This window comes from Festucalex cinctus, chromosome 16, assembly GCF_051991245.1.
Source record: "Festucalex cinctus isolate MCC-2025b chromosome 16, RoL_Fcin_1.0, whole genome shotgun sequence".
Taxonomy (NCBI): domain Eukaryota; kingdom Metazoa; phylum Chordata; class Actinopteri; order Syngnathiformes; family Syngnathidae; genus Festucalex; species Festucalex cinctus.
The window spans coordinates 16614417-16637004 of record NC_135426.1 but is presented as its reverse complement, the minus strand read 5'-3'; the positions used below and the strand labels follow the sequence as shown (position 1 = coordinate 16637004).

The window sequence follows — 22588 nt, the reverse complement described above, 5'->3', positions numbered from 1 at the left end:
CACAAAAAGAGTCTTACCTGCGTATACGAGGTGGTTTAGGAGGAGGTGTGTCCCATCGCTCATCATCATCCGACTGGTGGCTGCCTTTGTCTGGACTGCTTTCATCCTGTGTAAACACGTCAAACAATATTTATTCACATGTTCGTGACGGCACACTACAACACAACTATCTGGACAGAAGTGGAAGGACGCCTGGCCACTACACCTCCAGGAAATGAAAACGACAAAACAGCCAGCCTGTGTGTCTAATATGGCTCTCAACTGACAGGCAAGATGTCTGAACAAGCTCCATCACATTGTGGGCACATCAGACTAACTGTACTGGACATGACAATGAAGCGTGTCTGGCCATGTGAGAAGCGGGAACTCCATTTGCGTCGCGATACCTGTGTGAAAGGGCGGGGGTGTGGGATGTGTAGACTAATACACAGTGCACCTCTGTGGGCTGCTAAACAATGGCTGAGTTGGACATGACTCAGCCGCTGATGACATGAGTCAGTAAGGCCCACTTATCATGTTTGGAGAAGCAGTTATGCACCAGATAATAACACAGTTGTGTCAACAGCTAAATTTAACGCCCTAGCCTACAATCCGTACATACTCTTCATCCATAATTACTCAAATAATCCTCTCAGATGTTGCATGTGATTTGACAATCCCTCTTAAATGTGGTTTCTGTGAACAGCTGAAGATCTATTCTGGGTTGGAATTGCATTACGGAACAGGAAGCGAGGGGATATCACAGTGATCATCAGAGCTGCCTAAGCAGGAAGTCTCTCCACAAGTGCATATTCGGGTCTGTCTCACCATCTCGCTTGTTTTCTCATAAATATCATGCTGTCTCTCGCAGATTAGATTCTGCTAGTTAGTTACAGTAGTAATCAGGCAGCAAGCCTTACTAGTTGTAATAACAACAGACTGTGCATTGCATATGGCATTGTATAAAATGTTGATGGACTTTTCAAGTTTGGGATGATGAAATGTGTAAGTCTCTAAACATGTTGTGTCTGTAAACTTTTCTCCTTGGTTGCACTTCTGGGACGCGGGTGGGAAGAGGAACAACTGGGGACAGCGCGCTTGTTAGCAGTTATCTGGGCCAAAAGGAGGACAGTGCGGAGTTAATAACCACAACAGAGCAAAGAGTTCTTTTAAATTCAAGTCCTTTGAGGCTCCACTTTCACGCTCTTTTAGGTCACAACTCGTTTTCTGCAGGCCAACTTTGACACTTTGCCTCCCATGTGACTAATTATCTGTCTTTTCCCCTTCTTCCACTGTGTTACTCAGCAACATTTACTTTTTCTTGAACACCAGTGTGTGTGCGCGTGTGTGTGCGTGCATGCGGTACCATGACATCATGTATCTGCACATTTGTGGGGCTCTCCAGTAGCTGCAGTTGCTTGTGGAAGAGCTGCGCTATTGCTCTGTGGACTAACTCGTACTGCTCCTGGGGAAGGGAAAAAACAAAGAAAGAGACAGATGATGAGGAAGACAGGAGGGGGAGGGGCGGCGGAAGGGGGAATGAGGCCCAGGAGGAGGACGAACGGTGTCATAAAAAGCCAAATGGAAGGTGTTAATGAGATGATGGAAAGAGGAGAAAAGGAGAGACAACAAATCAATCGTGAACACACAAACATTTTGCCACTCAAAAACCTTCATTTGGAAGGCAATGAAACATGCAGACTGAAAAGCACGGGCAGACCAACGCTAACCTCATTACTTCCCCCAGTCAGACAGGAAGTGTATGTGGGGCCCTTTTTTTTCTTTAAATTTCATTACAAGCTTCCTGGAAACTGCTTTAGTTTGTATTAAACATAATATTTTGATTCAGGAGAGAAATGCTAACATAAATAGATGGTGAATATTAAGGCCAATCCCATTACTTCCTCTTTACCCTACACCCTTTGTCTCATTAATCTTCGCCCTCCCCCTTCTACTTCTTCACGAAGACGAAGAAAAAGAAACCCTCTCAGAATTGGGAACGTATTAGATCCGCACGCGCTGGTTGTGACGTCAGTGACAACAGCCAACGGAATTCACGAATTACTCTATTACATGACTGATTAAAATGAAAAATGTATGCAACAGAATTCAGCCTAGCATTAGCATCGGTGCTGCTATTGTTCTGTCCGACGGCGTGCATGCTGTATTCTAGCGTTTATCAACAACTTTCAAAACACTGCCAATTGCACCAAACTACAGTATATCGAATGAAACTTCGAGTGTCATTATTAATTTGTCAGTGCATTCGGGAACAAAATAGCATCGTAAATGTATAACAGTGGCACCAGCTCTTGCAGAGAGCATTTACCTAACACATAATTGTACCACTGTAGAGAACACTTGATAAAACCACTATCATTACGATGAAAGTCAATAAATATTACAGTATTTATTTACATTCATGTAGCTCCCGCTTTTAGTTATTTTCAGCTGTAGCTTCTGCCATTGTGAGCGAGGGGGGGTGAGGTCGGTGGCTATCTCGGTTTAAAGGGCGCTACGACCCTTGTTTGTAACCCCCACTCTACATTTTATGGAGAATTAGAAAACCACTTTGTCGTCGTGAACACGCATTCCGAAGACGAAGGAACGAGAAGAGGGGGAAGAGGCAGTGTTGGGATTCAGCCTAACCCCAAAACTTGTCCTAATGGATGGATGAAAAAAACATTTTAAAAATATTTCTGTATAATAATTCGGAACAAACCTTAGTCTGAACAGCTGAGTGTCGTTGCGTCCTCATTTCTTGGATCAAGCGGAAAACGTTGAAATCTTCTGGAATTTTCTGAAAGCGGAGACAATGCAAGGAGGATGCATTTATACATCAAACAAAGCTGGAAGGTCATTGACTTTGTATTGACGTCTATTAGCCTACCCCAGCTTTGAGGAGGTTCCACGTGTAGTCAATGGCACAGATAGCACCTGTCCTCCCACAGCCAGCACTATACAGTCAAAATCATACAAATCAGGTTTCATATAGAAGCACTTTCACTCACAACTTTATCAAATCTCCACGCACACGTTCAAAATGTCAGACAAAATAGAGACAGGGGCTCTACAGAAGCTGAGATGATGTGATATCACCATGTCATAAAACTCTCTCATGCTGTCACACAGCTGTCTGCTTTTCGGCACACATCAAACGCACGCGTGCGCACGCACGCGCCGAGACGCGACGGGAATCCAAGCTGTGTGCATACAGGAAGGGTCCTCGGGCTTCTCATTACGACTTATTACACACGCATGGAGATGGTGCATGCATGTCATCAGCATCACAGTGTGGGCTTCATTTTTTCGCCATCAGAGCGTCTTTATTGGAGGGAATAGTGCAGTCAGAAGCAAAATGTGCTGCTGCTGCTGCGCCAACATCATCAACGTAGGGCGATGTGGCCAAAAAATAAAATCATTTTTTCAGTCATTAATTACGATTTTAAACTAATAAACCCAAAAAACATTTATTTAAATGCACATTTGCACATTGCAATATGTATAGTGGGTACAGTGGTTTTATACAGTATTGGTTTTATTTTATTTTATTTTTTTACCCTATTTTATTTCATTGCATATATTTTTATCTGTCCATTATGTGTGTACTAATGGTAGAGCTTAAATTTCATAATGACAATAAAGGCTAATCTAATCTAATCTAATCTAATCTAATCTAATTCATGTATTCAAAAAAATCCTGTGCAAAATGTCCAAACAATAATGTATACTGATTCTAAATCAGTTTTAACATAAACTTATAGTTTGTGCTTAATTGCGACAATAAAGTAGTCTTGTAAACCACCCATCCAGCATTCTGCCAGCGTTTTAATAATCCAGAAGACAAAATTCAATTTCACAATTTAGCAAATTTTCTATGATTCTATTTAATAAAAAAAAAAAAGTTTAATGAAATTGATTTGATTTATTGCCCAGCCCTTGATCAACGTATATGCGAGTGTGTCAATGCGTGTGTTTGCTCTATATCCACCTGCAGTGCACACATATAGGGACGTCGTCGTTCTCTTGGTATTCTCTCATCTGTCCTATCATGTCCAAGATGGAATCAAACGACGAAGGGACGTCGTGATCAGGCCAGTTCATGTAATGGAACTGAGTTATCCTCCGGCTTTCCTGCAGGGGGACACGTGGCGTGAATATGCTTCGGCTCTAGTTTGAGCAGCAGTAGGTGTGAGCGAACATACGTTTTCATACTCCACCACCAGGGAACGGATGGAGTAGTCCGTCCTGGCCTGCTCCGATTCCTGGAAGACAAACAGCGGAGAGCGTTCACGCAAACCTCAAGCGAGAACATTTGACAAATGCTCTGCCCCTTGCACACTCACTGCAAAGCACAGCTGCGAAGGTGCACATTTATCTACTTACACAGGAGATTCTGAAAGGCCCGAAACTCACGGGCTCCCCAAACAGCGGGAAATACCGCTCACATTTTTTCTGAGGAGAGAAGAGCGGGAGAGTTAACATTTGCAAAAAATAAAGCACAGGTCTAGTACAATGGTTAAAAAAAGAATCATGCTCCTTTTAAAGTTCACAGGGAATTATCGAAATGATAGGGCAGAAACATTTTTATTGGCTTTTGGATTCGTATGCAAAAAAAAGAAAACGGGCTCACCCTTCCCATCTCAAACTCTCGACAGGCCATCACAATAACCTGCAGAGACGCACACGGAAAAGATTACGACGATTGGCATGCAGAAGCTCACACACTTTGATGGGACACTTATCACATCTGCAAGCTTTTCAGACAGCTAGTTGAGCCTAATTGCCGCACCCCCCCAGTATGGGACCCATCTGCTCTGCCCCATCTGCCTCCTCATTTCTCTCATCTATATGAAATATTTATTTATTAATTACATAATTACCAGCCTTTTTCAATTAATGACCACATATGTCTTCTAATCCAGTGGACACTTCAACTAAACGAACCGGACAATTCTTCGTAACAGAGAATCAAATTTTTTTCGACAAATATGAACAAAAGCCTGATGAATTCTGTTTGTCCTTTGTGGCGTACTTACCGCTACATTGTACTCCCAGTTCATCCTCCAGAAGTCGATCACAGTGTTGGCTAGAGGACCCTGAGTTGCTATGTAGGCCTCCGGACCATCCATGCCCTGGAAAAGCAGATGATCAATTAGCCGAAGAAATTAATACAAAATCAATTACCGTGTCTTATTTCCCCCCCCCCCCCCCCCATCGTCACACCTTGATGAAATTGGCATTGATGTAATCCGTATCCTGATTGCTTGTTTTTAACGTCAGCTTCACCCGAGTGTGATCAACTAGTATGAAAAGGAAAGGGACATAATTACACATTGAAATTGTATAAATATGACAGTAGTACAGTAGCAGTAGTACTGCTACTAGTAAAGTAGTGCCCTGAGATACGAGTGACTCGACTTAAGAGGCATTGTTTGACCAATTTTTCTTTTTTGTTTGCTTTGACGTGATATATAGCGCTTTAAGGTCAGTTCCCATGGCGGATCCAAATGACCAAACATAACAGATGTGTCACGATGCAGGACTTACATGGCAGTATGTCTTTGTATCGGTTCTTCTTCACGTTTTCCTCTTGCTCGCCAATATTGGTGGGGTAGATCTTCTCTGTGCGGTACTTTGTGGATAGCCGCCGTAGACGCTGCAAATAATACAGGATACGATGAAGACTTATACTAAAATATGATTCAATATTTATTTAAAGCTCCCAACAGTTGACATTGAAGAAGATACAGTACCTACCACAGAAAACACTGAAACGTTGGAAAAAAAAAAAAAAGATTTATCCACCCACGATTAAATACCCCCAAAAAATGTGGTTCTACAGTACAATAGTTTACATTGTGCTGTGTGAATATATTTATACATCCAGCAGCACCATCATTCATTTGCATAATGCTGGGATGGCTCCAATGTTTACTCCCTTCCATGCCTGTCATGTAGCTGGCAGTCAACTTCAACACAAACAATTTCAAGGGAAGAAGCCAAGTTGCATTTTCAACATAAAAAAAAATACACAATTGTATATATTCCTTGGCTCACGCCACAGCCATGCTGAAAATCATGCAAAATCGACCACACAGCACAAACAAACTTTACATCCATCTGCGACTGAGCTGGCTACTGTCTGCAGAGACCCTGCTTCTAATTACTCCTACTTCCTGTTACATGCACATGTGTACTCCAACAAATAATAGAGGACGCCTGGAGGGCGGAAAAGGAAAAATAAAGCAGAGGGGGTCTGTGCCTGCCTGTTGGACCTTCTCTTGAGCCAACCAACCAAAAGGAGAGCTGGAGGGACCAAACAAGGGCATCAAAGATAAACAAGCAGATAAGGAGGCAGAAAGAAAAAGATGCTCTTGGTAACAAAGCTAATGGCTTCCTGCATTCATTCACACATTCCCGTGACACACTTACTTTGCTCCTCCGCTGAATGGGAGACTAAAAAAAGAACAAACCTAAATGACAACATGCGCAAGCTGAGATGACGCGGCTCCTTCCCAGCATCCAATCACAGAGCAGCAAACCACAATAACTGAACACTTCCTGTGCATGCACCATGTCCACTTACACACACACACACGCAGGCAGGGCGTATCCTGCCTCCACAGACCCCCGTCAGGGTGAGTCACCAGCATTTACAGACACATTACTTGGGTGGAAAATAACTTGCGGATGCCAGGGATGTTACTGGGCAGAGGGCAGCGCACATAATCTAAAGCAAACTAAAGAAAAGCTTAGATGGGCACTTTCATAGATATTTACTGCATGATGTTTGCAAAGATTATGGCGTAAAAACAACATTTCTTGATGAAGGAGGCAGAGAAAAATGTTCAGCTAAGTGAATAAACAGAAGAAGGTAAAACGACTTTTGAGATGCAGCAGAGCTAACCTACTTTCTGTCTCCTGGCTGAATAAGCAACGGCGTACTTGCCTGGCACGCTGAATAATTCACACGCACGCACAGACACACACACTTAGGCACTTTCTCTTTCTTCAGTTCAGCCGTAAGCGCTGATTGGCAGAGCATGTGTTCTTCCTGCATATGCATAGTGTGTGCGAGGAAATGGGGGTTTTGTGTTTGTGTGGTCAGGACGTGGGGGTGTGGAGCTGCTAAGAAGCTGCACTGTGATGGTCACCTTTCATACCCATACATAAAATAGGTCAGCACTTACAATGGTTGACGAAAGAAAAGAAAATCTGACATGCTGGCAAACATGCACTTCGAGAGCACTAGAAGGCTTTGGAGCCAAGTCTGAACTTCACCATTGCTGCGTTGAAAGTAAGTTTACACAATGCGAGTTGGGGCCTCCAACTTGGAGTCACCAACCCATGAAAGCTAATATAGGTCAGTGGAGCACTGCTTCACACAAACAAGAGTACCAAGGACCGCAATGTACTCTCCTTTAATTAGCCACCGGGGTTTTCTTTTCCCTCATTCTCTGTCACTCTTCATTTTCATGTCATAAGATGGTCTGACAGAATTCCCTTGGCTCCGCTGTTGTACAAATGCCAGCAACAATCCAAAGACAATTCCTAATGATAAGAAATTCACACCTGAAAACTCATTCATTAAAAAAATAAAAAAAAAAAAAAAAAAATTGTTGCGCCTCAACCGTGTGGTTCACACCACAATACGGTCACATGAAAGGCAAGCGAGCACGCCAGCTGAACTGGAGTGGTTTGCAACCAGGCTCATTTCTAGGTGACCACTTCCGATGGAGCCTCGTGTGCCAGACCAGACCACACACAAATACTAGACATACATAAACACGTACAGTAGCTGGGCTGTTGTTCAGCTGACAGCCATGTGACTTTCCTTGTGAACTTTACAATATTGTATGTATACGCTCACTACTTGTAGAAGTTTCTGGCCAAACATTATTAATTAGGGTTTTCCTACATATAAAATTCAGGGGTGGTTACTACGTAGCCTGGCAAGCCACACCCACTTTCTTGAACGCAAGAAAGTTGGTTTGGCCACCCACAATGCCGTTGAAAGCAATTTCAGTCCAGCTCAAAATGAACCATACAATCAAATGATGATGAAGGATGAGTCGGCTTTCCAGGCGAGCTACGACCAGCTCTGAAATCTCTGACCAGAGATTGACACAAGTGTCTAAAGGTCAAGTCTCAACTCTCAAATCTTTGACCCCTGATCACCAGTCCGACTAACCCGTCTTTTCTGGTTAAAACGGTTTTAAAAACATTCAAATCGGCACTTTCAATTTTCAACACCGTCCCATTTTTGGGTTTTGGCCATAGTTTCCGCTGCATTTCCGAGCTTCCTCCCACGAGCGCGAAGTCTTAAACAACAACAACAACAACAACAACCATGGCCACTGGCGGTTCTATTAGGTTTGCCCAGGCAAGTGAACATAATTATCCCTAAATATACGAACCCGACTGGAAAATACAAGTTGTTTTTTTTTTCCAAATCACCATAACTCCTGAACCGTTTGCAGTGTACTAGCAACGTAATTCCAACGGCTTCTAAAAGCAGAGAAGCGGAGCTTTACGGAGTCCGTTGCAGAGTTATGAGTCCCCATCTGTCTGGCTTTGACATCAAGAAAGTGTTTTTATCTGACAGGCGTCGTGGTTGCGCTGTTTCAGAGACAGCAAGAAGTCAATCATAAAAGCATCCAAATATTTTCTTTCCTAGTGCCAATTGTAGATTTTCCAACAGGTAAATACTGACAAAGCATTTATCAAGAAGAAATGGCAACCAGTGGTTTTGAGAAAAAGAAAATGTTAACAAACAATAAAATATATTTTAGAAAACGTTGAGCCAGACATCCGCATCTGTGCAAATGATCAGAAAAACGCTTCAATTTGAGCCAGGAAAAACCTTGATTTATTGACAAATTTGACAGTCAGGTATGTCCACCTCCACTATCATCAAACCTTGTTTCCACGTAGGGGTACAGTTCAACTTCCTGCAGTGGAAATGCAAGCCTGATCAGTTTTTACCAAACTGTGCCCCGGTGAGCTAAACGTTGCCATGCCACTTGGTAGAAAAACATGGCATTTGCAAAGCGCTTTTCAGAATATGCAGATACATTCAATCTGAAATATGCAGATACGTTCAATCTGAGAAGCAAGAGGCGCTTTGCTGGCCTTTGTGTGAACAAATTGTGAAGCTTGGGAAGTATTGGACATCGTGTGAAGGGATTCACCCCGAACATCCCACTGTACAGGCTTTTTTTAGTGGTTTAGATCCTCTCCAGAGATGTCGAGCTCGTTCAAATGATGCTCGTCCAGTAACTTTTATTTGGCTCTGTACATGTCACAATAAATTCATCTTAAACTGTGTTACTGACCCATTTATTTAGATGTTCCTTAAAAGTAAGTTACCGCACTAACAATCAGGTCTGACAGCGTACAGCTTTACATGTTGCAATTAAAATGGCAGACCTCTCAGTCATAGATGGCAAACAATGTTTGCCGGTATTGTTCCCACTGCCGCAGGAAGCAGATGTGGTCCAACCGCACATAATCCTAATCATCCGGGACGGGAGCTGCTTGTGTAGGCCGTGCGTGCATCACATCAGTCGCTCAGATATTCACAGCACATAAAAGGTCAACCTGCTGACCTTGTGCTCGTAAGCCGTACCCTTTTGTCGAGACCTCGCCGTGACGACATCTGTCATCGGCCTGCATTGTACGCTTTTACGCTGAAGACACATTTTGGATTCAGAGTGGACACTGGAGCTAATAGTTGCATGTTCAAGCCTTCTCGCTGTTGAGTATTCATTTCCTTTCACATTAGACCCGCACAACATTAGCACATCAATTCCTGTGTGTATGGTCTGGGTCACTGAACTTCATGTAAAGTTGACACAGGATAACTCACAGAGTGGAAATATGTCTTGGTTTCTCCTGTGAGAACAAACAAGGCAGCTCCGGGTGGAAAAAATAAAAAATAAAAATCTAAATTAAGCCCACGGATGGGGCAGCTTGCAAAATGCCACTGAAGAAATTGGAAGATGTTTTTTACAATAACATGAGGCACAAGATCAGCAGCACACCAGCTGTTATGTAGAACAACCGAAAAGCATGCGAATGAAACATCCACACATCACACACATGTAGGCCAGCGATGGGAGATTCACTTTTAACGAGATGACAACCTCGGAGGCCAAAACTACTTCAGCAGCCTGCGGGAATCTTCAGTTTTTACCTGAGAGACTCCAAAGTTTGAACATCTTTCATCTGTGCCGTGATAACATCCAGAGTCCGTGGGAGGAGAACAAAAAACACCTCAGTCAGCATTTAGCTTTAAAAAAAGAAAAGAAAAAAAAGTAGCGAACACAAACTAATCTGTAGTAAAGAAGGTATTTTAGTCACAAGCTTAATACACTCAGGCATAATGAGAGGAATGTCATCTATTTAACACGCCATTACAATGTTCAATTTGGCCATCGCAGGGCTTTGAAATTCACCGTTGGGTCCAGCGCCTTTAGGAACACCATTGCACAAATTGCAAGCATATATATGAGATGCACTTATGATATGATGCCAGCCAGATAGAGCTCAGACAGCTGAGTTTGTATCCTTTTCTTTCTTGGGTTATTCTGTTGACCAACCACGTCTGCTTCAGGCTCTCTGTTCACATCATGAGTCAGTGACGTTCTCGCAGTAAACACACGTTGCCAGTATGTGCTGATGATATCAGAAGAAAAGAAGTTCTAGATTGAAAAAGACACTCGGTATGAGTATTTCGCATTATCCCACAGCATTTGGCCTAGCATATAATCTGTGACTCGTTGACCTACAAGAGCACTGTAATTATGTGTATGAAACACATTCTATATATAAGTAACAATAGGCAGTTAAAGTGGGTGTTAAAGTCCGGGTTTTCTGGTGCAACGGAGCACCTCCCCACAGCCAAGAAATGGAGGTATGGCTGTGAAAAACTGCTGCAACCTGCTAAAACGCTCGGCTGCACTGGGCAAGCGGCCTAACTAACCAAGTTTTCTTTTCGACAGTCTGCTGTCTGATGAATAATAAAAGAGGAACAGTGCATAATGTTGCCAGATGAGAGCAAAGTCAGCCAGAGGCCTTGGATGCATGAATAATTAGCATGCGAACTTCAATTGAACCATTTTTCTCATATATAACGGGCGGTTTGAGGGTCACGCAAGGGGCTACAAGTGTGATTGTTGGGTCATCTCAGTTTCTTTGACGTTCAACTTTGACAACGATAACAGCTCACTTTTTTTGGGCAAGCAGATATCACTGCATGCTAATAAGCAGTAACATAAACATGATAAATGCTACTTCCCCAGTGTCTCTGTCTAATATTTGCGCAACATCTGTTGCCACGTTGACAACAGAATGTGTGTGTGTGTTGTTTTGCCTCATGTTAGTGAGTTTTGACTGTGTGTCCAAAAGGTAATGAAACAGCCATTTAAAAGGCAGAACATCATGTTATGAAATAGGCCCAAGAAAGAATGTTGCAAGCTCCGGCAAGCAAGCAGCTTCCATGAAGTGCACAGGAGGGTGTGTGTTGTGTGTATGTGCTCCCAATGCCTACATCCCAATCAATAGGTCAGAATAAAACAAACACACGTCACTTCAAAAAAATATAACGTGAAATTGGCATTAGAATTGAATGATGGGTGGGTGATTAACTGAGATTACACCTTTAAAAATGTATATTAAACATGTTTCCAGGAGTTATAACATGTAAACATTTGCAATAAGGAGGATTTCCAATTTCACCTTTCATAAAGCAGCATATCAGGTATGTTCAGAAGCATTTTGGGGGGCAGGTGCACAAGCCAAAATAACTGCACCTATCAAGAAAACGATTCATCCAATTAGAAAAAAAAACAATTTGTGTATATTTCATTTCTCCACAGTTAATTGACATATACTGCAACTGCATTCAAAACCGCTTTTATGAAGAAGTTTTTAGTGTTTGAAATATGGTGGGGAAGAAAAATAAGTTTAGGAGTACCACATTTTAGGTCCTATTATTAAGCCGTTATGTCTTGTCAGTGACAATATCCACAAACAAACCAGATCAAGATCTAAATGCACGTGAGACATTCCAAATGTTACACTGTGCCAAGCCACTGCTTATTTACTGGTTACATGAGGACCACAATAGTACAGTATTAGTTGTGAGTGAATTTCCCTTGTGAATGAAAAGCACTCTATGTATCGGTCTAGCTATCGGTCATGGTGAACAGAAGCTATTTTACAACAACAGGAAGTTCAGCCACCACAACATATGCACAAACAAGCCATGCTAAGATATACTGTACAACATAACGGCTGTCTAATGGTCAACAAGTGACGTCAATGTGGAAGGTTGTCTTGCTTATTTGAAAGAAAGTGGAGCCGGCGGCATGTCTGCGGCTAGGAGACAAAGCTAGGCCGACGTGTGAAGCCTGGAAATGGGAGGAAGAGGACAGCGCGGCCGCCCACCGCCTCCTAGCGGGACACGGGGAGGTGGTGCGATAAGAGCACGGGAGGGAGAGGCACCGTGAAGACATAGAAGAGGTTCTACGTGAGTTAGCTTGCGAGCTAGCTAGCTTGTCGATCATTTTTCTCACCCACCATAAAGTCGCTGCCGAAGTTGTCCTCTCCCCTGTCGTCGTCCCCCTCGGTCATGGCTTTCACGCCCTGGATAAACTTTCTCAGGATGCCCGCTTGGTCCATCATGCTTGTGCCCGCTTTCTATTCAAGGTGTCCTGCTACCTTAAAAACAACCTCCCTTAAAGTAGCAGGGGAGGCGGAAAAAAAGCAACAAAAAAAGGACACAAAAGGAAACGGGGGGGTTGGGGGAATAAATAAAAAAATAAATATGCTTCACGGATCCTCCCAAGGAGTCATCGTCGGTTCGCAAGCATTACTCTTCTCTCTCTTTTTTTAAATATATATTATTTATCGCCCCATGTTGTTTCCCCTTCTTTCTTCTTTGCTGTTTTCACAACGCTTGACAGTAGTCCACGGAAAATGCAACCACAACGATGAAGTTTACAACCGTAGCATTACATAAGATATATAAAAAAAAAAAACTTGGTTGTCTAAGAAATTAAAAAAGATGAAAGAAAGCAATTCGACTTTAAAAAGAAAGCGTGAGAGAGAGACCCGGTCCGGTAAGTGTATCTTCTACCCCTCCCTGTCTAGCTGGATTTCCACGACAAAAAGCACCTGCCCCTTCCAGGAGAATTCTGGCTGATGATTGGCGGTCGAGAATAAATGTTGCTATCTCATTGGTGGAAAACAATGTCTCTTTATCAATAGAACGACTCTGATTGGATAGAACTTCAGTCTGTCGCTTCGACGCGATTTGTCACGTCATCATTTTGAAATGAACACAGTAGTTTAGCAAGACATTTTCCTGTGTTTTTTTTTTAATGATTCAAATTATTTTGTGGTTTTACACCCTTTTACAAACAGTGCCCAGCATTTGGCAACAATCGCTGTTATCTGAACAGATGCCACAACAGGTGATCAAGAATTAGACAAGCGAGCAGGTTAATCCCCTCCATGATCTAAAATCAGACGCCAACGGTCAGATAATCCAGTCAAGCAGCCATTACAAGATTTTAATCTCTACCACTAACGATGGAGGGATGCGTGGCTGCTAGATATTACGTGAAGGCCGGAATTAAAACGCAGATTAATGGGTCAGATGTCGACTCTGGATTAAAACAACTCCAGGAATAATTTGGGACAAATACATCTTGCATAATGCAGTCAGTGAATATGACCATTCACTGTTCTGGATTATGGCAACGATAGTGGAAGTTTGGAAACTTAAAACAAATTACTCAGCATTAAACCTCTTCCACAAAAACAAATGAGGAGTATCTTTTTTTTTTTTTTTTTATTCCAGACCTACCCGTGAGACCAACAAAATTCTGTTCAGAATTTGGACTGTGCCAGCAAAACACACGCACATTTTTTCCTCCCTTCTGACACAAGACATCATCCAAACAGTTTATTTTCTGTGACTAACCCCCTCATTTCACACATAACTGTGCAAACAAGTTTATTTCTTCCCTCCATGATTGGGTATTAGCATGGGAATCCTATAAGAAAGTGGTCTTCAGAGTTCAACGCCTGTTTCCTTCTCTTTACTGTATTTGACCTCCCAGTGGCGCTGAGGGGCCCGCAACAGTTTAGCTATGACAACATCCTGCTGACACAGCTCCCAAATCATCCCTGTTTTACTTTCTCCTTTACACACACACACGCACGCACATGGTCTTTCCCCTCCCATCCATCCGCCTCATCCTCCGGAATGTAGTGTTGAGAAGCAGCTGAGAGCAGGAATGTTGCTGCTACTAGCCCATACACAAGCCCAAAGAGTTGGAAGGAGGCGCCAACACAACATGCACACACTAATGCAAATATGCATTACCTTTATCTTGTCCCTGAACCTGAAGCAAAAGTAAAGTAACCTATTTGGGTTCTAATCAGGTGGTAACAATTAAAGACCGATGGTCGCACTAAAATATTACCGTGACCAATAATTTAGCGATTGTGCCAATAATAATCCAATATAAATACAAAATTGAACATGGCAAGTAATAATTTGCAAAAGCGTGAGTTGAAAACCCTTTTAAAAAAAATTAATAATAATAATAAAAAAAAAAAAACGACCCAAACCACCATAACCTTTTTTTGTTTTAAATCAATCTATGACTCCAGACTCTGTTCATTGCTCTTGGGGGCCTCCTAGTGGGCGCATAATGACATACAGTACAGTGCATCGTATATGCACTTCTAGTGCTACAAGCAATTCTCAAAGAGTTGTATGTTGGCTCCCTCTAGTGGCATCAAAATCACCAAATTAAAATGCTCAAACTGTGCATAATTTTACAATGGCGACCCAATTTTCAATTCAGTGCTGCACATTTTAATTGAATCATTAGTTCAGAATTTTTTTTCCCCATTGTGCAAAAGAATTTATGGTCATTTAATTGAAGAGATAATTTTTGAGAGGTTAATACCTTTGTATAATTTTGGAAGAAATTTCCCTTACTTTATTTGTTCAAATATATTTGTATGGCAGAGACCAAATTTGTTTCCAGTGTAAACTATCAGCAAAACCAGACCAGTAAGAAACCAGATACGGAGTTGTAGAAATATCTCTCTCTTTGAAACAATATTTGCCTATTGAAGTTTTCAAGTTGTCCTGGGGTCCATTTGAGGCAAAGACATTTCCTCCCACCACTCTAAAAATAAGCAAAATTCCAGATGGGAAAGCATCCATAACCGTAGCGAACCATTAATGACGTGCGCAAAATAGCATCGCTCGATCATGCGCCAGCCCCCCTTTTGTGTAGTTACTCCAACTGACCACAAGACGGTAGTGTTGCTTCGTGTGCGTTTCTTATTTAACGGACCATCATGCTTTGATTTTTTTGATTTTTTAAAATCATACTATTTACTTTCTATTTGTAACCTTAGCTTTACTTGAGGACAAACAAGCGGAATTAAAAAAAACATTTAACATAAAGAAACGTAAATTGGTCCTGGGAACAGAGGACCGTGAACATGATACAAACAAAATACCACCAGTTTTTGTTAGATTTCTTAGATTTAATCCGGCTATTGTCGCCCTTTGTGACAGAAAACACGTTTTCTCCCAATTCGACCCGTTCAAACTATCAGAAACGACTCGTTATGAACTAAATTAACATATACAAACTTAAAGCGACTTCCGTATGTGACGCGTCATAATCTCGCGAGAGCACAGTGAATTTACATGGAAGCTTGTGCTGCCCTTATACACTTCGGAATCTTCAGATGAATATTTTATTAAAGGGCTTGAAGCAAGCGCAGAATTAATATGTGAAGCATAAAAGCTTCGTTTGATTAATTTGTGAATGCAAAAATAATAAATAGTAAATCTGTCTCGAAATCAAAGCTTTAAAGCAAGGGTGGACAAATACACTGTAGGTACTGTGCGATATTTGAGTTTCAGAATGCACAGACGTGAGCAGTTAGGCCATTCTTAGACGAGGTAAAATTGATTTTTCTTTTATGTCACATTATTTATAATTAAAGTATAATCAAAGTACATCTTATTAACCATAAGATAAAATATGTTAAATTTATATTTAAACAGTTCATTTTACTAATATCTTTTTCAAAATTACAATAATTTAACTTGCAACAAAGTACATGGGGGAAAAAAATTAATACATCTGAATTAGCGAATTTATGTGGTAATTTAGTGGGGTAATTTATTGTAACAAATATGACAAGGACTAATAATAACGTAAGTGTGCCAGAATAAAGAACCACGGCATAATTGCCGAATTTTGTGGGACTTTGGATTTTCCCTTTACATTATTGTATCACAAACGCTCGTTCAATGTTATTTTTCCACCAGGGGGCAGCATCCACCCACTAGTTGCATTCCATTGTCAATGAAAAAGCTTGCAGTAAGGGGGGGAAAAAAAGTGTCTCTAACTTAACTTGGCAGCCTTGTTTGACTACAGTAACAGACAAATAAGAATAAGTGTGATGGATTAAATAATAAAGTGTGACCCAAACGTAGGAATTTGGACATCTTTGTATGTAGTGCAGCTTTTTGGCCACAATATTAAACATAGTTAAATGAACACTTCTCTCACAGTGCTACTCAAAGTTGAGCATTTTTATTGGCTGCCATGACATTGTGCAGGTGTTCCTAATGGAGTGCTACAAGATGTGTTTGCTTGGATCAAAGCATATTTTCCTAACCCCAAACAGTTCCCTGTTTGCAATAAGACTTCCTGCGCAGTGATGTCAGCTGTTTTGACTTGACAGGCCCGCCAAGGTACAGGAGCAAGCTAGTCAAGACCTGCCCGTGCTCAGATATAATCCCAACCCCCCCTAGTCCACATCATCTCCATTTCACGCCAATTTCAAGTCTGACACCTCGGAAATGGTGGACATTCAGTCTTCCTGATGTCCCCGGGATTGAATGAGGGGATTACATGCAAACATATATTTCCTGCTACTGCGCAGGTCATTCACTGGACACCTGAGAGATTCTTGTAGGATTGTTTTTACAAGACCCTTCTGGATTTCCCCGAGTGAAGGAATCTCGGAATGTGGCGCCTTCTTGAGAAAAGTGAGGGAGCCATCTGGTCCAAAGCTGTTGCAACAGGTCATCAAACTCATACGGCTCGTTAACGATGGCTCGTTTTAAGACTGATCCGATAGGACAACAGCATGTGATCCACTGTCCATCAGACAAGCTCATCATGTCATGACAAAACAATAATGTATTGCAAATGATTTGACAACCACTGATGTACATCAGGGGTGTCCAAACTTTTTCATTTGAGGGCCACATACAGAAAATCAGAATGATGCAAGGGCCACATAATGTTATGAATAGAAATTGTGTTTAGTCCTAAAAAAAAATTGTACAAATAATTTATTTGTGCTTTTGCATATTTAGAAAAATGCAACAGTACATAAACCAATTTATTTGTAATATGGCAGTAGCGTTATTATAGTTTTGGATTTTTTTAATTTAGTTTTTATTTTGGTTTGAGTTTTGTTTTATAAATTCAGTTAGTTTTTATTAGTTTTAGTTCTTTAATTAGTTTTAGTTTTTTTTTTTTTTTTTTTTTTTAATGTGTATTACTTGTGCGCAATATTTAAAAAAACACACCATGGGTGTCTGAAGGTGCTTTTCTATTGGTTGCTGCTAGATGATGTCACGTCTATGTGACATACTTTCAAATGTCATTATTCTGGTTTAGATCAAAATAAATCTACTAAAAATTACATTTAAAGTCATCCGCAAAGTCTCATGCATTAAATTAATTACCAAAGACTAAAATGAAGGAAATTTTTGCTGTAATTATAGTTAGATTTAGTTAGTTTTGTAAACATAAAATGTAATTTCAGTTAGTTTTTGTTCTTTAAAAAGCATTTTTTTTTATTTCGTTAAGGAAATTGTTTTTTTGAATTTTAGTTTTAGTTATTTCGTTAGTTTTTGTTAACTAAAATAATCTTTAACTCATTCACTCCCAGCCATTTTCACATTTCGAAATCCCGTTCGCTTCCGGCTGTTTTACTGGATTTTGACTGATTTTGCAAGGCCCACAAAATATTGTGTTCTATTGCTATAAAAACATGGAACCTACCAAAAGAAAGATTAAAGTCTCTTCTTTCATCAGGAAAAAAAAAAAAAGTATGTTTCTATCTGTTTCCGTTTCGCAGTAATTAGCATTAGAAGAGAGCTAAGTTTTATCAGTTTTCACAAATCTATTTAAAATTGTAAGTAATTGAGCTTTTTTTCTAGATGGCCCTGGTTGATCTCCTTTGCGCTGCTGCCACCTGCTGGCCGTTTGTGTAATAACTACCATTTCTGCAACCGTTCTTTGCAGTTGAGAGGCTACAACAAAGCCTTCTGTATGCTCTAGCATAAAACAAAAAACAAAAAACAAAAACAAAAAACATATAAATACTTCTTTGGGACACTTAAAACATAAAAAAACGTATTTACACGTTATTGGGAGCAAATGAGTTAATAGTACTTGTATTAAAATTAAATGTATTATAAATATTTGAACAGAGTCAAATGCCATTTTTAGCATATGTCGCGGGCCACTGAAAAATGGACGGCGGGCCGCCAATGGCCCCCGGGCCGTAGTTTGGACACCACTGGTGTACATCATCCCACTAAGCAACAGTTCCAAAACAGACACGTAAACAAAGCCGCCACCGTCACCTGGAGAAATCCATGTGTCAGCCCAGTTGCATCACAGCACACTTTTGTCTGCATGAGCATGTCGGACGGGAAGCCTACGCAGAGCGGGAGAAACGGAGACGGCGAGAGAAGAAGGCGTTACCGTGAGTAAGCAGCATCGTGACTAATAACGCGCGAGTCCATGTTGGTTAAATTAGCTCGTGTTACGTGGCGCAAAGACAGATGGAGGAAGAGATCGGATCTTGGCAGACTTCAGCAGCAATTTGCAGCAACGTGATGAAATAATATCTTTTTACAATCCCTGTATTGAAAGAGTCATAGTAACTGTATATTAGTATATGTAGTGGGAGACAAGTAACAGGAGCCTGAATCAGGAAATCATGCCGACCACCTGTAGGCCCCAAGTGTGGAAGGTATGCGGCGGTCCGACCGTTGGGTCCAGCTGCAAATACCACCAGGGCTAACTCACTTCGCCAAGTTCTTCTCCTCGGGTATAGCAGAAAGATGGCGGCCAAACATGTCAAGGCATGGGGGAGATGAGCGATTACTAGACCTACAATTAGAATAAAAAGTGTATGTTGATGTGATTTTTTTTTTTTTTTTTTGCATATTATTGAAATTAATCGTGTGTTTTTTTAAGTGACTGAATTATGAGTTCAGTTTTCTTCACTGTACTATGTTATTAGGGATTGCGTTTAAAAATAAATAAATAATCGAAATCGAATTGACTTTCCTTTTCGAGCCCAATATCGATTCATAAAACCATCAATCGATTATTTAAATCTGTTGTTTTTTCCTCACAAATTCTTAAGAAAATAGAATTTTTAAGGACTTTTTTTTTTTTTTTTAATCTTACTGTTTTCTTGAAATTTACTGGTCACATGAATTAAAAAATATTTTATTACATTTATGGAAGACCTGACCTATTGCACTTTAAGATAATTCAGAATCATTTTTAGTTTATAATTCAAATTATTGAATTAGAATTTTGAAGATTAGGGATGGGCGAGTACCGATACCAGGTATCGGTATCGGGCCGATACCAGGTATCGGTATCGGGCCGATACCAGCCTTTTTTCAAGTACTCGAGTACTCGTGACGCAGACGAGTACAAGCGACCGATGGCAGAGGGGGAAGACGTTAATTGAGTCCTCCTTGCCTGAAACTGGCGCTAGCTTGCAGCAGTTTTTCACTAAAACTTCACCGGTTTGGAAATACTTCAAAATTGTGAATCTTAAACTAAAAGAACATTTTTGTGTTTTATTTTGAGCGTTAAGACTATTGAAGAGTGACTGTGCTGTTTTTTTGGGGTCAAAATTAAAGGAAATATATTTGTTTAAAAATATCTTTTAATGATATTTTTATTTGTCAAAATGTACTACTGGTATCGGCAGTTGGTATCAGTATCGATGAGCACTGAGGGTCTGAGTATCGGTATCGGTCTGAAAAAAAGTGGTATCGAACATCCCTAATTAATACATTCAAAAAGACAATGCCACTTTCTGTCAACTTAAAATGACCTCACAGGTGCTCAGGAAGCAGGAAAGGGACCAATCAGAGCTTACCTGTTTTCGGTATCGGTCTGAAAAAAAAAGTGGTATCGAACATCCCTAATGAAAATATTTTCATCCCATCCTTGCTGATGTCAATGATTGTGTAACACTTAAGTGTTACTTTCATAAATAAACTAAATCATTTGACCAGCTACTGCCCTCACAAAATGTACTTTGGAACTTAATTTAAATATTTGTGGAGTTTTTAATCATGGTCTTGTTATTTAAGAAGAAATGATGTCGGATTGAACTCTTGTGAATTGAAATCAAATCGATTGAGGAAATTAGAATGGCTACCGAGCCCTAATTGAATGAATGAATGAATGAATGAATGAATGAATGAATGAATGAATACCTTTATTGTCATTGTAAATAAATACAACAAAATTAAAAATGCCGCTCCAGTAAAGTGCTCCATCTTTAAAACCACCATTAAAAACCATACACAAACACAAATTTAAGAAATAAATACTACGAGCATCCATTAGTTAAAATGACTACTTATGGCTGTTTAAAAGAGTTATTAGACTCGGGAAAAAACTGTCTCTGTACCTACTAGTCCTGGTTTTAAGGCACCTATAACGTCTCCCTGAGGGCAGTAACTCAAAAAGTGCATTGGCAGGGTGAGAAAAGTCCTTTGCTATTTTTCCAGCTTTTGAGACCAGTCTACAATTTGCAATTTCTTCTAATGAAGGAAGGGAACAGCCAATGATTTTCTGTGCAGAACTGATGACTCTCTCTAGACATTTTTTATCAGCTGCTGAGCATCCATTGAACCACACAATCATACAGTATGTCAGGATGCTCTCTATTGTAGACCGATAAAAACACACGAAAAGTTTCTCACAGACCTCGTTTTTTTTTTCCAGCAGTCTAAGAAAAATGCAAACGCTGCTGTGCCTTCTTCTAATTCTTCTTCTAATTGTTATTATAAAAATGTTTTTGTTGAGGGAATATTGCGAGTAAACCTCCTGTAACCGCTGGGCTTGCCTTCTATTTAAACTGGCCTGCCGACTGTAGTTCAAGCCATTGGAATCCACGCCGTATGCATTCAGAGACAGCGGCAGGCTCTTTTCTCATCAACGTTGTGGTGGTTTCCAGTAAAGCTCATCTGCGGCGCACATGCTTTCGGAGGGGTGAGGAGAAGGACACCAACGGACGGGGGTTGCTGAGGAAACCCAGAAGCATGCTGGGAAACAAAGTGAGCCCTTTAATCTCCATTCAGGAACTTCTTTTCTTTTTTTTTTCTCAACTTGAACCAACCGGAACACTTTGCCCTCTCCTCCCTGGCATCACAAGTGATGTGATTCTCCTGCTTGTTTCCCATGGCTGTCCTTCAACAACAATCCGCTTTGTTCCATTGTAAGGCGGGTGGGAGAGGGAAGAGATAATCACAGGAGACGAGGTGCACGGAGGCTAAACTGAGAGCCAGATGTGGCACTGAGCGCTTTTTTTTTTTTTTTACCCCCACTCAGCTGTCAACGGGCCTGCACTGCCTCTGATGTTGGGGCGCTCCTTCAATTTCGGCCCTGTGATGCGGTCTAGCTCGCTCTGCAGCTGGAGACACGGCTAAGCGAGTTGGAAAGTGCGCAGAGGAACTTGATTGTGGATTTTCCCCAGTCTGGAATCAAACCCGATGCCTCTCGACTGTGAGGCAGACCTGCTAACCACCATCCCACATTGATTTTTTTTTTTTTTTTTTTTTCAGAATTGTTCATTCGGTAGTCTTACCGATTCAACGTCTTATCATCATTGCTCTTTTTTTTTTTTTGTGTGTGTGTGCGTGCGTTTGCGTGTGTGCGTTTGCGTGCGTGCGTGTGCGTGCGTGCGTGTGCGTGTGCAAATACGTATAAATTTATACTCATTAATTCACCTAAAGCCTTATAAATATCCCATTACCCTTCGCCTTAACCAGGTACTTCAGAATCTTGCCAGAGTCGTGAAGTTTAAATGGTCAGGAGACCAGAGAAAAGGTCAGAAAAAAATAAAGAGAAAAGAAAGATAAATCAAAGTGAAATCCAGCACCGACCAAACACTTCCTGCCTTCCCCATGATTACAAAATCAAAGTCTGACGCCAACCCCGGAAGCCTCTAAATTCCAGCAAATTTAGCGAGATCTCAAGAGACCAGAGGAAAAACTAAAGAGAGGAAGGAGGGAAGGATCGATAAGGCAGAGTGAGATCCATAGAAGCCAGTACATCCAATCCATCAAAGTGAAATCCAGCACCAACAAAACCCCTCCTGCGTGGTTACAAAACCAGAGTCTTATGCCAACCCCAGAAGTCTCAAACTTCCAATAAATTGAGATCAAATTTTGAACATTGAATTTTTAATGTTCAACGTGAAGGCGTGCTGGAAT

At 40.9% G+C, this 22588-nt stretch overlaps 1 protein-coding gene across 2 annotated transcripts in view; it reads right to left on the bottom strand.

Annotated features, from left to right (window-relative positions):
- Nucleotides 1-22588, bottom strand: part of ptpn12 (protein tyrosine phosphatase non-receptor type 12) — a 42999-nt gene that overhangs the window by 10938 nt on the left and 9473 nt on the right. The window contains exons 1-12 of one of the 2 annotated variants that reach the window (XM_077499920.1): nt 12565-13143; nt 5530-5638; nt 5206-5282; nt 5019-5114; nt 4613-4651; nt 4366-4434; nt 4185-4244; nt 3971-4113; nt 2870-2936; nt 2702-2779; nt 1346-1444; nt 18-106 (exon numbers count right to left, since the gene is read on the bottom strand). In XM_077499920.1, the coding sequence (XP_077356046.1) occupies nt 18-106; nt 1346-1444; nt 2702-2779; nt 2870-2936; nt 3971-4113; nt 4185-4244; nt 4366-4434; nt 4613-4651; nt 5019-5114; nt 5206-5282; nt 5530-5638; nt 12565-12669 (1031 nt within the window). In that variant the 5' untranslated portion in view covers nt 12670-13143. Of the gene's footprint in view, nt 1-17; nt 107-1345; nt 1445-2701; nt 2780-2869; nt 2937-3970; nt 4114-4184; nt 4245-4365; nt 4435-4612; nt 4652-5018; nt 5115-5205; nt 5283-5529; nt 5639-12564; nt 13144-22588 lie in introns of those variants that run through there. The other variant, XM_077499921.1, reaches the window with a different exon arrangement.